A 17834-nucleotide genomic window follows, 5' to 3' on the forward strand; every position below is an offset into this window, starting at 1 on the left:
CTGGCGAGCACATGGAGGGCTGTGCGGCCCCCCAAAGAAATGCCACCCCACACCATGACTGACCCACCGCCAAACCAGTCATGCTGGAGGATGTTGCAGGCAGCAGAACGTTCTCCACAGCGTCTCCAGACTCTGTCACGTCTGTCACATGTGCTCAGTGTGAACCTGCTTTCATCTGTGAAGAGAAATCTGATTGGCGAATTTGCCAATCTTGGTGTTCTCTGGCAAATGCCAAACGTCCTGCACGGTGTTGGGCTGTAAGCACAACCCCCACCTGTGGACGTCGGGCCCTCATACCACCCTCATGGAGTCTGTTTCTGACCGTTTGAGCAGACACATGCACATTTGTGGCCTGCTGGAGGTCATTTTGCAGGGCTCTGGCAGTGCTCCTCCTGCTCCTCCTTGCACAAAGGCGGAGGTAGCAGTCCTGCTGCTGGGTTGCTGCCCTCCTACGGCCTCCTTCACGTCTCCTGATGTACTGGCCTGTCTCCTGGTAGCGCCTCCATGCTCTGGAGACTACGCTGACAGACACAGCAAACCTTCTTGCCACAGCTCGCATTGATGTACCATCCTGGATGAGCTGCACTACCTGAACCACTTGTGTGGGTTGTAGACTCCGTCTCATGCTACCACTAGAGTGAAAGCACCGCCAGCATTCAAAAGTGACCAAAACATCAGCCAGGAAGCATAGGAACTGAGAATTGTTCTGTGGTCACCACCTGCAAAACCAGTCCTTTATTGGGGGTGTCTTGCTAATTGCCTATAATTTCCACCTGTTGTCTATTCCATTTGCACAACAGCATGTGAAATGTATTGTCAATCAGTGTTGCTTCCTAAGTGGACAGTTTGATTTCACAGAAGTGTGATTGACTTGGAGTTACATTGTGTTGTTTAAGTGTTCCCTTTATTTTTTTGAGCAGTGTATTTGCGGGGGAAAAACATATTGGGGATTGGAAGTGATGCAGACAATTACATTGATGGAAGTCACAATCTATCTGCAATATTAAAGCTGATCTACCCCCTAAAAAAAATTACAAATAAAAAAATGATTACGGTTAGAGTTTAGGGTATGGATGTCCCAAGGATCCCGGATAGCACTAACCAACAAGAAACTAGCAGAAGAGTCATCGGTTGCCTAGGCGACACCCCCCACAATGCAGCAGCAGCACACATAGAAATTAGGCGGCAGGTAGCTTAGTGGTTAAGAGCGTTGTGCCAGTAACCGAAAGGTCGCTGGTTCTAATCCCCGAGCCGACTAGGTGAAAAATCTGTCGATGTGCCCTTGAGCAAGGCACTTAACCCTAATTGCTCCTGTAAGTCGCTCTGGATAAGAGCGTCTGCTAAATGACTAAAAATAAAAAATAAAATAAAAATATATAATTGTAATTTCTAACATTCTATACTGAAAAAATATAAAACGCAATATGCAACAATTTCTAAGATTTTACTGAGTTACAGTTCATATAAGGAAATCAGTCAATTGAAATAAATTCATTAGGCTGGGCAGGCATAGGCCCACCCACTTGCCAGCCAGGCCCACCCACTGGGGAGCAAGGCCCAGCCAATCAGAATGAGTTTTCCCCCCACAAAAAGGGCTTTATTATAGTCAGAAATACTACTGGTCTGCGGTTGTGAGGCCGGTTGGACGTACTGCCAAATTCTCGAAAACGACGTTGGAGGCAACTTATGGTAGAGAAATGAACATTCAATTCTCTGGCAACAGCTCTGGTGGACATTCCAGCAGTCAGCATGCCAATTGCACGCTCTCTCAAAACTTGAGACGTGTGGCATTGTGTTGTGTGACAAAACAGCATATTTTAAAGCGGCCTTTAATTGTCCCCAGCACAAGGTGCACCTGTGTAATCATCATACTGTTTAATCAGCTTCTTGATATGCCACACCTGTCAGGTGGATGGATTATCTGAACATACACATGCTGAACACACACAGTACTGTACACTACATTAGCATTACCTCATCACTGGAACAATGACCGACGGTCAAACTTCAAACTTCCTCACTTTGTCCTTTCCCCCGAAAACTTCACAAGCTCTTAGACTGTTCTCTCTCTCACACACACACACACACACACACACACACACACACACACACACACACACACACACACACACACACACCACATTCCCAGGGCCGAAGACTTAGATAAAAGCAATACGAGTCCAAACCAAAAGTGAGATGTTATCATAATTTAAAGTGTAGGGTTGCTAGGTCTGTGAGAGCGGAAGTCTTTGTAAACCTCTAACCCTCACCACAAATCAGTCATCTGATCTGACATAGCGTAGCAGCTCTGTGATAAACACCGTAGCAGGTCTCCAGAAGCCTTTGTGTGCTTCATAAAGAGGCTAAGGTTTAGCACACACACGCGCTCTGGAAGTGACAGGACTGTGATAGATTGGTTCTGTGTTAGCCCAGCCTGAACCCCTGACCCAGGCTTTCCCTGTCCTGCTTAGCTGTGACCCGAGGTGGTTCTCCCACAGGCTTTACCCTCCCAGAGTGGCAGGCCCTAGTTCCTCTGGTTCCTCTGGTGCACAGCACAGCCGGCAGGCCCTAGTTCCTCTGGTTCCTCTGGTGCACAGCACAGCCGGCAGGCCCTAGTTCCTCTGGTTCACAGCACAGCCGGCAGGCCCTAGTTCCTCTGGTTCACAGCACAGCCGGCAGGCCCTAGTTCCTCTGGTTCACAGCACAGCCGGCAGGCCCTAGATCCTCTGGTTCACAGCACAGCCGGCAGGCCCTAGATCCTCTGGTTCACAGCACAGCCGGCAGGCCCTAGTTCCTCTGGTTCACAGCACAGCCGGCAGGCCCTAGTTCCTCTGGTTCACAGCACAGCCGGCAGGCCCTAGTTCCTCTGGTTCACAGCACAGCCGGCAGGCCCTAGTTCCTCTGGTTCACAGCACAGCCGGCAGGCCCTAGTTCCTCTGGTTCACAGCACAGCCGGCAGGCCCTAGTTCCTCTGGTTCACAGCACAGCCGGCAGGCCCTAGATCCTCTGGTTCACAGCACAGCCGCACAACTAGGGCTAAGGCTCCAGCACACACACTACAGGAGTAGGGAACAGAGGAGGGTTCCCCCCCTCACACACACTACAGGAGTAGGGAACAGAGGAGGGCCCTCACACACACTACAGGAGTAGGGAACAGAGGAGGGCCCTCACACACACTACAGGAGTAGGGAACAGAGGAGGGCCCTCACACACACTACAGGAGTAGGGAACAGAGGAGGGTTCCCCCCTCACACACACTACAGGAGTAGGGAACAGAGGAGGGTTCCCCCCTCACACACACTACAGGAGTAGGGAACAGAGGAGGGTTCCCCCCTCACACACACTACAGGAGTAGGGAACAGAGGAGGGTTCGCCCCCTCACACACACTACAGGAGTAGGGAACAGAGGAGGGTTCGCCCCCTCACACACACTACAGGAGTAGGGAACAGAGGAGGGCCCTCACACACACTACAGGAGTAGGGAACAGAGGAGGGTTCCCCCCTCACACACACTACAGGAGTAGGGAACAGAGGAGGGTTCCCCCCTCACACACACTACAGGAGTAGGGAACAGAGGAGGGTTCCCCCCTCACACACACTACAGGAGTAGGGAACAGAGGAGGGTTCGCCCCCTCACACACACTACAGGAGTAGGGAACAGAGGAGGGTTCCCCCCTCACACACACTACAGGAGTAGGGAACAGAGGAGGGTTCCCCCCTCACACACACTACAGGAGTAGGGAACAGAGGAGGGTTCCCCCCTCACACACACTACAGGGGAGTAGGGAACAGAGGAGGGTTCCCCCCTCACACACATTATGTGTCGTCTGATTGCAGGGCGGCAGGACTAGCGAAAGTGTTTCCTCTGTTTTAATTCAACGCAAACACACGGACACACACACTGCGTCTCCGTACCTGGTATTCTGATGTAGGACCAGCCGTGGCGGGGGTAGAGCGCCATCACTCCCCCAGGGCATCGTGGGTAGAAAGCGTTGGCTCGGGACATCCAATCAGAGGCCAGATCAGGGGAGCCGTACAGGAAGCACTGCTTGGCGGCCATGCCCCCTCCTGCCAGCGTTTCCTGCCACTCGTACTCAGCGCTGCGGTCGTCACAGTAACGCTCCATGGGAACCGCCGTTACCTAAGGAGCAATAAAAAAGAAAGAATTGTGTTCCAATGTTGTCATTCTGATTAAGTGTTCCGATGTTGATTTGATTAAGTTTCATTCCAACTGCCAGCTGGCCACACAACCCCAGGTCCGGGCTCATGACTCCAATGCGACAAAATCCACAATTTGTTAAACAGAGGAAAATATGACAGGGTTAACAAGATTTCCTGCTGGGGTGATTCATACAGATCAGTGCTTATCCTGTGCCCCTTCTGGACCCATCCTGTGCCCCCTCTGGACCCATCCTGTGCCCCTTCTGGACCCATCCTGTGCCCCTTCTGGACCCATCCTGTGCCCCTTCTGGACCCATCCTGTGCCCCCTCTGGACCCATCCTGTGCCCCTTCTGGACCCATCCTGTGCCCCCTCTGGACCCATCCTGTGCCCCTTCTGGACCCATCCTGTGCCCCTTCTGGACCCATCCTGTGCCCCCTCTGGACCCATCCTGTGCCCCTTCTGGACCCATCCTGTGCCCCTTCTGGACCCATCCTGTGCCCCCTCTGGACCCATCCTGTGCCCCTTCTGGACCCATCCTGTGCCCCTTCTGGACCCATCCTGTGCCCCTTCTGGACCCATCCTGTGCCCCTTCTGGACCCATCCTGTGCCCCTTCTGGACCCATCCTGTGCCCCCTCTGGACCCATCCTGTGCCCCTTCTGGACCCATCCTGTGCCCCTTCTGGACCCATCCTGTGCCCCTTCTGGACCCATCCTGTGCCCCTTCTGGACCCATCCTGTGCCCCCTCTGGACCCATCCTGTGCCCCTTCTGGACCCATCCTGTGCCCCTTCTGGACCCATCCTGTGCCCCCTCTGGACCCATCCTGTGCCCCTTCTCTAAACAGCCAGTTAACTGACAGAGGGAGAATCCCTCAGCCTCTCACAGAATTAGGATATTATCCTTCCATACCAGGGTTCAGCAGGTAAAATACACCAGGGTTCGGCAGGTAAAATACACCAGGGTTCGGCAGGTAAAATACACCAGGGTTCGGCAGGTAAAATACACCAGGGTTCAGCACCGAGAGGCAAGCTATGCTACAACGGTCAACCGGGGTCACAGGCCGGGGTCACAGGCCGGGGTCACAGGCCGGGGTCACAGGCCGGGGTCACAGGCCCTAGTTCTCTGTGATAATAAATAATGGACGTGCTGCCACTCTGGCACCGGCATGGGTCTCTGCTCTGCCAACTCCATGAGGGAAATCAAACTCTAAAGAGCGGTGGGCACAAGCTCTTTAGAGTTTGATTAGGGGATACTTTGATCTTGCTATGGTCCGACTAATTAACCCAGAATGGTACACAGACTGAAGGGTCTACAGTTGAGTTGACCCCTGTGTTTTGGTTATTCCAAGGATGGGGAAGAGAGGGATGGATGGATGGAACAAGGGAGAGAGAGAAAGATAGATGGATGGAGGGAGAGAGAGAGACGAAGAGGGAGGGAGGGAGGGAACGAGGTCTCTTTGTTGATGTGGAAGCTATGATCGGTGAATCAGCAGGATCTCTCTGTGTGTGTGTGTGTGTGTGTGTGTGTGTGTGTGTGTGTGTGTGTGTGTGTGTGTGTGTGTGTGTGTGAGAGAGAGAGAGACAGTGCAGCAGGTTGGGTGGTCGAGCGAGGAAAGGGACGGGGGGAGGATGTGTTGTCTTTGGAAACATGCAACAATGAGCAGCCTTATCTGCCTAACATGTGTTCTGTGTGTGTGTGTGTGTGTGTGTGTGTATGTGTGTGTATTCTCTGTGTGTGTGTGTGTGTGTAGGGCCCCCTTGCGGTGGCTTCCAGCTGCACTCTAAACAAACAGTGACTTCTAAAAACGTCTCCTGCGTTCTGTTTGTCCTCTGTTGGACCACATATTTATTTACCTTGCTCTCTCTTCCACACACACACACACAGCACTCTCTCACACACCCTCGCTCACACACCGGGGACTCACCCTTGGCACAGCGGTGAGCAGGAACTTGGGTGGTTGTGTGGGTAGGCCTGGTCGTAGGGTGGTGGAGTTGGCAGAGTGTCGACTGTGGACCAGAACATCACAGTGACCCATCAGACCCGGTCTGTGACGGGTGAACACCAGGTCCTGGAGACAGAGACAAACATGGAGGGAGTAAAAAAAGAGAGAGAGAGAGAACGATTGACCAGATTGATCAAGTAATCAATAAACCAAACATAATACTTTCCCATTGGCAGTTTTAGGCAACATGTATATGACAACGTTCAAAGTGTGTGTGTGTGTGTGTGTGTGTGTGTGTGTGTGTGTGTGTGTGTGTGTGTGTGTGTGTGAGTGTGTGTGTGTGTGTGTGAGTGAGAGTGATGCAACATGTGTTTTGTTCACAGTGAACATTCAAAACGCTGTTAAAGGGGAAGTTCACCCATTTTTACATGTGGCTGTATTTTCACTCTTTCTGTGTTGAGCCCCCCCCACCCTTTTTGTGATATTTTGTTTTGTTAAAGAGAGAATTGCCATTGGCTATAATGCAATGTGCAAATAAGTCTAAAGCCTATTAGAAAACACTCCACACCAACTCATATTACGTCAGGATCCCATTCTGAATGTCGTCTCTGCACTCAACCCTTTTAAAGAAATGTCCACTGTGCCATAAATCCTTGTTTGAATTTATGGGACAGTAGAATACAAAATAAAATAATGTAGTGTAGAGACATCATTCAGACCAGGATTTGGATGTAATATGAGTTGGTTTGGAGTATTTTGTTGGAGTATTTTGTTGGAGTATTTTGTTGGAGTATTTTGCAGTGTTTTCTAACATGCTTTAGCCACATTTTCATAACGCATTGTAGTCAACGGCAAGTGATGACTCTGCAAAATGTGACAACCAATTTTCTCTGTAATGAAACATAATATCAAAAACAAGTTTGGGGGATGAACTAAAAGCACAAAGAGTGAAAATCAGACCACATGTAAAAATAAGACATGGGCAGACCCACAGTGCCATCTAGTGGTGGGGTTCTGAACATCAACAGATCACCCTTCTCTCCATTCCAGGGCCTGGGACATTTACATTTACATTTACGTCATTTAGCAGACGCTCTTATCCAGAGCGACTTACAAATAGGACCTGTGGTAATTGGTAAACCAACCCCAAATATGACACCATTTGGCCAAGACATCCCTTTAGCCCACAGAATGTTGAAATCCCAGTGGTTATGTGTCAACAGACTATAGCGTGTGTAAAGACATGGCTAGCCAGGGTTGAATGGTAACACAGTGGTGAGGTGGGGCTGGTGGTCAGCTAAGAGTTGAGACTTAGCAGCTCCAAATGCAGGGAAAGATCCATCACAGTGGGATAGAGTGATGTTGGAAAGATCCATCACTGTGGGATAGAGTGATGATGGAAAGATCCATCACAGTGGGATAGAGTGATGTTGGAAAGATCCATCACAGTGGGATAGAGTGATGTTGGAAAGATCCATCACTGTGGGATAGAGTGATGTTGGAAAGATCTCTCACAGTGGGATAGAGTGATGTTGGAAAGATCCATCACTGTGGGATAGAGTGATGTTGGAAAGATCCATCACTGTGGGATAGAGTGATGTTGGAAAGATCCATCACAGTGGGATAGAGTGATGTTGGAAAGATCCATCACTGTGGGATAGAGTGATGTTGGAAAGATCCATCACTGTGGGATAGAGTGATGTTGGAAGGATCCATCACTGTGGGATAGAGTGATGTTGGAAAGATCCATCACTGTGGGATAGAGTGATGTTGGAAAGATCCATCACAGTGGGATAGTGATGTTGGAAAAGATCCATCACTGTGGGATAGAGTGATGTTGGAAAGATCCATCACTGTGGGATAGAGTGATGTTGGAAAGATCCATCACAGTGGGATAGAGTGATATTGGAAAGAGTGTCCATGTGCCAAATGGGAATGGACCAGGATCCAAGAAGGGGGAAATAGTAGGGGATTACAGAGAGTCTGGCTGTCCTGCTGGTAGGCTGGCTGTCTGGGTCTCTCTAGCCTTGGCTGACTGTCTGGGACTCTCTAGGCGTGGCTGACTGTCTGGGTCTCTCTAGGCGTGGCTGGCTGTCTGGGTCTCTCTAGCCTTGGCTGACTGTCTGGGTCTCTCTAGACGTGGCTGGCTGTCTGGGTCTCTCTAGGCGTGGCTGGCTGTCTGGGTCTCTCTAGGCGTGGCTGGCTGTCTGGGTCTCTCTAGGCGTGGCTGACTGTCTGGCTGGCTGTCTGGGTCTCTCTAGGCGTGGCTGACTGTCTGGGTCTCTCTAGCCTTGGCTGACTGTCTGGCTCTCTCCAGGCGTGGCTGACTGTCTGGGTCTCTCTAGCCTTGGCTGGCTGACTGGGTCTCTCCAGGCGTCGCTGACTGTCTGGGTCTCTCCAGGCGTGGCTGACTGTCTGGGTCTCTCTAGGCGTGGCTGACTGTCTGGGTCTCTCTAGGCGTGGCTGACTGTCTGGGTCTCTCTAGGCTTGGCTGACTGTCTGGGTCTCTCTAGGCGTGGCTGACTGTCTGGGTCTCTCTAGGCGTGGCTGACTGTCTGGGTCTCTCTAGGCGTGGCTGACTGTCTGGGTCTCTCTAGGCGTGGCTGACTGTCTGGGTCTCTCTAGGCGTGGCTGACTGTCTGGGTCTCTCTAGCCTTGGCTGACTGTCTGGGTCTCTCCAGGCGTGGCTGACTGTCTGGGTCTCTCTAGGCGTGGCTGATTGTCTGGGTCTCTCTAGCCTTGGCTGACTGTCTGGGTCTCTCTAGCCTTGGCTGACTGTCTGGGTCTCTCTAGCCTTGGCTGACTGTCTGGGTCTCTCTAGGCGTGGCTGACTGTCTGGATCTCTCTAGGCGTGGCTGACTGTCTGGGTTTCTCTAGGCGTGGCTGACTGTCTGGGTCTCTCCAGGCGTGGCTGACTGTCTGGGTCTCTCCAGTCGTGACTGACTGTCTGGGTCTCTCTAGCCTTGGCTGACTGTCTGGGTCTCTCTAGGCGTGGCTGACTGTCTGGGTCTCTCTAGGCGTAGCTGACTGTCTGGGTCTCTCTAGGCGTGGCTGACTGTCTGGGTCTCTCTAGCCTTGGCTGACTGTCTGGGTCTCTCTAGCCTTGGCTGACTGTCTGGGTCTCTCTAGGCGTGGCTGACTGTCTGGATCTCTCTAGGCGTGGCTGACTGTCTGGGTTTCTCTAGGCGTGGCTGACTGTCTGGGTCTCTCCAGGCGTGGCTGACTGTCTGGGTCTCTCCAGTCGTGACTGACTGTCTGGCTCTCTCTAGCCTTGGCTGACTGTCTGGGTCTCTCTAGGCGTGGCTGACTGTCTGGGTCTCTCTAGGCGTAGCTGACTGTCTGGGTCTCTCTAGCCTTGGCTGACTGTCTGGGTCTCTCTAGTCTTGGCTGACTGTCTGGGTCTTTCTAGCCTTGGTTGACTGTCTGGGTCTCTCTAGCCTTGGCTGACTGTCTGGGTCTCTCCAGGCGTGACTGACTGTCTGGGTCTCTCCAGGCGTGACTGACTGTCTGGGTCTCTCCAGGCGTGGCTGACTGTCTGGGTCTCTCTAGCCTTGGCTGACTGTCTGGGTCTCTCCAGGCGTGGCTGACTGTCTGGGTCTCTCCAGGCGTGGCTGACTGTCTGGGTCTCTCTAGCCTTGGTTGACTGTCTGGGTCTCTCTAGCCTTGGTTGACTGTCTGGGTCTCTCTAGGCGTGGCTGACTGTCTGGGTCTCTCTAGGCATGGCTGACTGTCTGGGTCTCTCTAGCCTTGGCTGACTGTCTGGGTCTTTCTAGCCTTGGTTGACTGTCTGGGTCTCTCTAGCCTTGGCTGACTGTCTGGGTCTCTCCAGTCGTGACTGACTGTCTGGGTCTCTCTAGGCGTGGCTGACTGTCTGGGTCTCTCTAGCCTTGGTTGACTGTCTGGGTCTCTCCAGGCGTGGCTGACTGTCTGGGTCTCTCTAGGCGTGGCTGACTGTCTGGGTCTCTCTAGGCGTGGCTGACTGTCTGGGTCTCTCTAGGCGTGGCTGACTGTCTGGGTCTCTCTAGGCGTGGCTGACTGTCTGGGTCTCTAGGCGTGGCTAACTGTCTGGGTCTCTCTAGGCGTGGCTGACTGTCTGGGTCTCTCTAGCCTTGGCTGACTGTCTGGGTCTCTCTAGCCTTGGCTGACTGTCTGGGTCTCTCTAGCCTTGGCTGACTGTCTGGGTCTCTAGGCGTGGCTGACTGTCTGGGTCTCTCCAGGCGTGGCTGACTGTCTGGGTCTCTCTAGCCTTGGCTGACTGTCTGGGTCTCTCTAGCCTTGGCTGACTGTCTGGGTCTCTCCAGGCGTGGCTGACTGTCTGGGTCTCTCTAGGCGTGGCTGACTGTCTGGGTCTCTCTAGGCATGGCTGACTGTCTGGGTCTCTCTAGGCGTGGCTGACTGTCTGGGTCTCTCTAGGCGTGGCTGACTGTCTGGGTCTCTAGGCGTGGCTAACTGTCTGGGTCTCTCTAGGCGTGGCTGACTGTCTGGGTCTCTCTAGCCTTGGCTGGCTGACTGGGTCTCTCTAGCCTTGGCTGACTGTCTGGGTCTCTCTAGCCTTGGCTGACTGTCTGGGTCTCTCCAGGCGTGGCTGACTGTCTGGGTCTCTCTAGGCGTGGCTGACTGTCTGGGTCTCTCTAGGCGTGGCTGACTGTCTGGGTCTCTCTAGGCGTGGCTGACTGTCTGGGTCTCTCTAGCCTTGGCTGACTGTCTGGGTCTCTCTAGGCGTGGCTGACTGTCTGGGTCTCTCTAGGCGTTGCTGACTGTCTGGGTCTCTCTAGGCGTTGCTGACTGTCTGGGTCTCTCTAGCCGTGGCTGACTGTCTGGGTCTCTCTAGGCGTGGCTGATTGTCTGGGTCTCTCTAGGCGTGGCTGACTGTCTGGGTCTCTCTAGGCGTGGCTGACTGTCTGGGTCTCTCTAGCCTTGGCTGACTGTCTGGGTCTCTCCAGGCGTGGCTGACTGTCTGGGTCTCTCTAGGCGTGGCTGACTGTCTGGGTCTCTCTAGGCGTGGCTGACTGTCTGGGTCTCTCTAGGCGTGGCTGACTGTCTGGGTCTCTCTAGCCTTGGCTGACTGTCTGGGTCTCTCTAGGCGTGGCTGACTGTCTGGGTCTCTCTAGGCGTTGCTGACTGTCTGGATCTCTCTAGGCGTTGCTGACTGTCTGGGTCTCTCTAGCCTTGGCTGACTGTCTGGGTCTCTCTAGCCTTGGCTGACTGTCTGGGTCTTTCTAGCCTTGGCTGACTGTCTGGGTCTCTCTAGGCGTGGCTGACTGTCTGGGTCTCTCTAGGCGTGGCTGACTGTCTGGGTCTCTCTAGGCGTGGCTGACTGTCTGGGTCTCTCTAGCCTTGGCTGACTGTCTGGGTCTCTAGGCGTGGCTAACTGTCTGGGTCTCTCTAGGCGTGGCTGACTGTCTGGGTCTCTCTAGCCTTGGCTGGCTGACTGGGTCTCTCTAGCCTTGGCTGACTGTCTGGGTCTCTCTAGCCTTGGCTGACTGTCTGGGTCTCTCCAGGCGTGGCTGACTGTCTGGGTCTCTCTAGGCGTGGCTGACTGTCTGGGTCTCTCTAGGCGTGGCTGACTGTCTGGGTCTCTCTAGGCGTGGCTGACTGTCTGGGTCTCTCTAGGCGTGGCTGACTGTCTGGGTCTCTAGGCGTGGCTAACTGTCTGGGTCTCTCTAGGCGTGGCTGACTGTCTGGGTCTCTCTAGGCGTGGCTGGCTGTCTGGGTCTCTCCAGGCGTGGCTGACTGTCTGGGTCTCTCTAGGCGTGGCTGACTGTCTGGGTCTCTCTAGGCGTGGCTGACTGTCTGGGTCTCTAGGCGTGGCTAACTGTCTGGGTCTCTCTAGGCGTGGCTGACTGTCTGGGTCTCTCTAGGCGTGGCTGACTGTCTGGGTCTCTCTAGGCGTGGCTGACTGTCTGGGTCTCTCTAGGATTGACTGAGTGGGATCAGAATCCTCTTAGCTCTGTCAGTCAAGAAAGATTCAGATACTTGTAAGAGCCTGGATGCAAATCTGGTTCTGCTTCAGTCAGCAAGTCAATATTTATGTGGCTAGATTCATTATTTGGCAAGGCTAGGCAGTGATGTGGCTAGAGTCATTATTTGGCAAGGCTAGGCAGTGATGTGGCTAGAGTCATTATTTGGCAAGGCTAGGCAGTGATGTGGCTAGAGTCATTATTTGGCAAGGCTAGGCAGTGATGTGGCTAGAGTCATTATTTGGCAAGGCTAGGCAGTGATGTGGCTAGAGTCATTATTTGGCAAGGCTAGGCAGTGATGTGGCTAGAGTCATTATTTGGCAAGGCTAGGCAGTGATGTGGCTAGAGTTTTTGAGAGACCAAACCCAGGCTAGTGAGAGTTAGGCCACAGAGAGAGACTACAAAGTATGGATCTGAGCTATATAGACACTGAGTCTATATACTGAGACGTGGTCCTCTGTAGCTCAGCTGGTAGAGCACGGCGCTTGTAACGCCAAGGTAGTGGGTTCGATCCCCGGGACCACCCATACACAAAAATGTATGCACGCATGACTGTAAGTCGCTTTGGATAAAAGCGTCTGCTAAATGGCATATTATTATTATATTATGAGTCATGAAACCACCTGGAAACCAGTTGACTGTTTGCAGTTTTGCATTGTGTAGAAAAAAAATGCTAACACTCTTGGTGAGAGTCGGATCACAAAGTTTATAGCAGTTCTCCAGGTGTCTGTAGCTCAGTTGGTAGAGCATGGCGCTTGCAACGCCAGGGTTGTGGGTTCGTTTCCCACGGGGGCCAGTATGAAAAATGTATTCACTCACTAACTGTAAGTCGCTCTGGATAAGAGCATCTGCTAAATGACTTAAATCTCAAATCTAGATCTCTCTCTCTGGATCAATACCTTCCTTGCTCTAGAGAAGACATTCCAGAGGAGAAACCTAAGAGGGTGAACATATGTCTGCTACTGTTTGAATTAGCCTGGGGAAGGTAGGATGAGACTGAGGTTGTTAGCGAAGACCGGGGGAAGCTAGAGGAAGCAACATTCTGCTTCAAGCTCTCTCCTCTTGTTCTTTAGGTGCAGAATGTGGACCAGCTTAAACAGGCCCTTGGTATCACGTTCCAGAGAAAAGGGAGCTTGAGAGAAGACTGGAGGCTGACTGGCAGAAAGTAGAGAGGGAGAGAGGGAGGACTGGAGGCTGACTGGCAGAAAGTAGAGAGGGAGAGAGGGAGGACTGGAGGCTGACTGGCAGAAAGTAGAGAGGGAGGACTGGAGGCTGACTGGCAGAAAGTAGAGAGGGAGAGAGGGAGGACTGGAGGCTGACTGGCAGAAAGTAGAGAGGGAGAGGGAGAGAGGGAGGACTGGAGGCTGACTGGCAGAAAGTAGAGAGGGAGAGAGGGAGGACTGGAGGCTGACTGGCAGAAAGTAGAGAGGGAGGACTGGAGGCTGACTGGCAGAAAGTAGAGAGGGAGGACTGGAGGCTGACTGGCAGAAAGTAGAGAGGGAGAGAGGGAGGACTGGAGGCTGACTGGCAGAAAGTAGAGAGGGAGAGAGGGAGGACTGGAGGCTGACTGGCAGAAAGTAGAGAGCGAGAGAGGGAGAGAGGGAGGACTGGAGGCTGACTGGCAGAAAGTGGAGAGGGAGAGAGGGAGGACTGGAGGCTGACTGGCAGAAAGTAGAGAGGAAGAGAGGGAGGACTGGAGGCTGACTGGCAGAAAGTAGAGAGGGAGAGAGGGAGGACTGGAGGCTGACTGGCAGAAAGTAGAGAGGGAGGACTGGAGGCTGACTGGCAGAAAGTAGAGAGGGAGGACTGGAGGCTGACTGGCAGAAAGTAGAGAGGGAGAGAGGGAGGACTGGAGGCTGACTGGCAGAAAGTAGAGAGGGAGAGAGGGAGGACTGGAGGCTGACTGGCAGAAAGTAGAGAGGGAGAGAGGGAGGACTGGAGGCTGACTGGCAGAAAGTAGAGAGGGAGAGAGGGAGGACTGGAGGCTGACTGGCAGAAAGTAGAGAGGGAGAGAGGGAGGACTGGAGGCTGACTGGCAGAAAGTAGAGAGGGAGAGAGGGAGGACTGGAGGCTGACTGGCAGAAAGTAGAGAGGAAGAGAGGGAGGACTGGAGGCTGACTGGCAGAAAGTAGAGAGGGAGGATTGGAGGCTGACTGGCAGAAAGTAGAGAGGGAGAGAGGGAGGACTGGAGGCTGAGTGTGTGTGTCTCACCTGTAGCACTGTGCTGGTGTGTGTGTTGGGGAAAGCAGTAGGTCGGTCCAGCCAGAGGATCAGACCCCTCCGAGAGAGACATTGACTCCTGGGCCTCCCGCTCCCATCTTCCTCTCCTCCTCCTATCCTCCCTCCATTCCCCTCTCCATCTTCCAGGCCCCACATGCGTCTCTGGTGGAGCCGATATGCTTCCTTCAGGGACAGAAAAAGAGCTAACCACCTGGAAGAGGAGAGAAGACAGAGGACAGAGGGGAGAAAGAGGAGAGAGGAGAGAGGAGAGAAAGAGGAGGGAGGAGAGAGAGAGGAGAGAAAGAGGAGAGGGAGGAGAGAAAGAGGAGAGGGAGGAGAGAAAGAGGAGAGAGGGGAGAGAGGAGAGGGAGGAGAGAGGAGAGAAGAATGAGGAGAGGGAGGAGAGAGGAGAGAAGACAGAGGACAGAGGAGAGAAAGAGGAGAGGGAGGAGAGAGGAGGGAGAGGAGAGAGGAGGGAGAGGAGAGAGGAGGGAGAGGAGAGAAAGAGGAGAGAGGGGAGAGAGGAGGGAGAGGAGAGAGGAGGGAGAGGAGAGAAAGAGGAGAGAGGGGAGAGAGGAGAGAGAGGAGAGAGGAGAGAGGAGGGAGAGGAGAGAAAGAGGAGAGAGGGGAGAGAGGAGAGAGAGGAGAGAGGAGAGAAGAAAGTGTGATTAAGACAACTCAAAGCAAAGTTCCAAATCATAATCTAGATGGTAATTAGCTTTATAGCTAACTCTAGAACTGTTAACATTTGTGTGAACATTGAGATGTTGATCAATATGCACAGACCCTGTTGACTAACTGGTAGTCAAGCTCTAGTGTCCCATGGACACCTACCTGACCACAGTGCCTTGCAGCATGACGTTGGACATCTCGGCTGGCGATACATTGATGAAACGCAGGAAGGAGAAACAACTTCCTTCATGATCACCTTGAGGAGAGGAGGAAAGTCTTATTAACATAGACATCAGACAAGGAGAGAGAGGGGTAACTAAACATTAGACAAGGAGGCAGAGAGGGCTAACTAAACATTAGACAAGGAGAGAGAGAGGGCTAACTAAACATTAGACAAGGAGGCAGAGGACTAACTCTAAACATTAGACAAGGAGGCAGAGGACTAACTCTAAACATTAGACAAGGAGACAGAGGGCTAACTAAACATTAGACAAGGAGGCAGAGGGCTAACTCTAAACATTAGACAAGGAGGCAGAGGGCTAACTAAACATTAGACAAGGAGAGAGAGGGGTAACTAAACATTAGACAAGGAGACAGAGGGCTAACTCTAAACATTAGACAAGGAGACAGAGAGGGCTAACTCTAAACATTAGACAAGGAGGCAGAGGACTAACTCTAAACATTAGACAAGGAGGCAGAGGACTAACTCTAAACATTAGACAAGGAGGCAGAGGACTAACTCTAAACATTAGACAAGGAGACAGAGGGCTAACTCTAAACATTAGACAAGGAGGCAGAGGGCTAACTCTAAACATTAGACAAGGAGGCAGAGAGGGCTAACTCTAAACATTAGACAAGGAGGCAGAAAGGGCTAACTCTAAACATTAGACAAGGAGGCAGAGGGCTAACTCTAAACATTAGACAAGGAGACAGAGAGGGATAACTCTAAACATTAGACAAGGAGGCAGAGGGCTAATTCTAAACATTAGACAAGGAGGCAGAGGGCTAACTCTAAACATTAGACAAGGAGACAGAGAGGGATAACTCTAAACATTAGACAAGGAGGCAGAGGGCTAATTCTAAACATTAGACAAGGAGGCAGAGGGCTAACTCTAAACATTAGACAAGGAGGCAGAGGGCTAACTAAACATTAGACAAGGAGGCAGAGGGCTAACTCTAAACATTAGACAAGGAGGCAGAGGGCTAACTCTAAACATTAGACAAGGAGGCAGAGGGCTAATTCTAAACATTAGACAAGGAGGCAGAGGGCTAACTCTAAACACAAGTCTAAGAATCTTCGTCTTTCTCCTTTCCTTCCTCTGTACTGAAGTGAAAGAATGAAGGGTCACTTACCTTTCCTGTGGAAGAGGGACTGCTGGATGTGATCAGGAGAGAAGGGAGACAGTAGAACCTGGAGCAGCCTGAGAGAGAGAGAGAGAGAGAGAGAGAGAGAGACCATTGTAAATACAAACACAATTGTAATGTTTATATATTTTCCCTTTTGTACTTTAACTATTTGCACATTGTTACAACACTGTATTTAAGCATAATATGACATTGGAAATGTCTTTATTATTTTGGAACTTCTGAGTGTAATGTTTACTGTTTATTTCACTTTTGATTACTATCTACTTCACTTGCTTTGGCAATGTTAACATATGTTTCCCATGCCAATAAAGCCCTTAAATTGAAATTGAAATGAGAAGAGAGAGAGAGAGAGAGAGAGAGAGAGAGAGAGAGAGAGAGAGAGAGAGAGAGAGACAGAGAGAGAAAGAGAGAGAGAGAGAGAGAGATAGAGAAAGAGAGAGAAAGAGAGAGAAAGTGAGAGAGAGAGAGTGAGAGAGAGAGAAAGAGAGAAAGTGAGAGAGAGAGAGTGAGAGAGTGAGAGAGAGAGAAAGAGAGAAAGAGAGAGAGAAAGAGAGAGAGAGAGAGAGAGAGAGAGAGAGAGAGAGAGAGAGAGAGAGAGAGAGAGAGAGAGAGAGAGAGAGAAAGTGAGAGAGAGAGAGAAAGTGAGAGAAAGTAAGAGAGAGAGAGAGAGAAAGTAAGAGAGAGAGAGAGAGAGAGAGAAAGAGAGAGAGAGAGAGAGAGAGAGCGCAAGAGAAGGTGGATTATATGAACGTGGCTGTCCGAGAATAACAAATAAAATCACTTAAATGATCTTATTGTCTTCTATATCATATTATTAAGAATGTGTTCCTCACTTGTTCCTGCTGTGTGTGTGTGTGGAGATGAGTCCGTTGCGGTAGAGGAACTTGGACATGACGTAGGGTCTCAGGGACATGTGGAAGGGAGAACGGGTCTCCTGGCGCTCAAACAGGTCCGGGTGGTTACACACCTCCAGGAAGAGAGAAAACACTGATCATACTGAACCACAAAGAGCAGGAAGAAGAAACCTTGAGAGGAGCCAGACTCTGGTTGGTCGGGTTTAGATAACAACAGGTCAGACAGGCAGTGCTGTATGTAGTTATCCTTATAGGGCCCTCAAATACAATCTTTCCACTTCTTCCTCTCTATTTAGACCTGGGACACCAGGTGGGTGTTCATTATCAGGTAGAACAGAAAACCAGCAGTACTATTGATCTAGCAGAGTAAGATTTGAATACCCATGTTACAGGGTATATAATATCTAAATAATGTTCAACTACTACTTACCTCATTACTGTTATAATACTGTGAGCCAATCAGCATTCAGGGCTAGAACCACCCAGTTTATAATACTAGTTACATCATTACTGTTATAGTACTGTCAGCCAATCAGCATTCAGGGCTAGAACCACCCAGTTTATAATACTAGTTACATCATTACTGTTATAGTACTGTCAGCCAATCAGCATTCAGGGCTAGAACCACCCAGTTTATAATACTAGTTACATCATTA

At 51.4% G+C, this 17834-nt stretch overlaps 1 protein-coding gene across 1 annotated transcript in view; it reads right to left on the bottom strand.

Moving 5' to 3' along the window:
- Positions 1 to 17834, bottom strand: part of LOC311107036 (chromatin-remodeling ATPase INO80-like) — a 91615-nt gene that overhangs the window by 41946 nt on the left and 31835 nt on the right. Inside the window, exons 21-26 of the mRNA XM_084149490.1 lie at positions 17158 to 17291; positions 16310 to 16377; positions 15119 to 15212; positions 14276 to 14495; positions 6087 to 6230; positions 3916 to 4141 (exon numbers count right to left, since the gene is read on the bottom strand). Coding sequence (XP_084005616.1) covers positions 3916 to 4141; positions 6087 to 6230; positions 14276 to 14495; positions 15119 to 15212; positions 16310 to 16377; positions 17158 to 17291 — 886 coding nt within the window. The remainder of the gene's footprint in view (positions 1 to 3915; positions 4142 to 6086; positions 6231 to 14275; positions 14496 to 15118; positions 15213 to 16309; positions 16378 to 17157; positions 17292 to 17834) is intronic.

The sequence above is a fragment of the Coregonus lavaretus genome, assembly GCF_964263955.1.
Source record: "Coregonus lavaretus genome assembly, chromosome: 31".
Lineage (NCBI taxonomy): Eukaryota > Metazoa > Chordata > Actinopteri > Salmoniformes > Salmonidae > Coregonus > Coregonus lavaretus.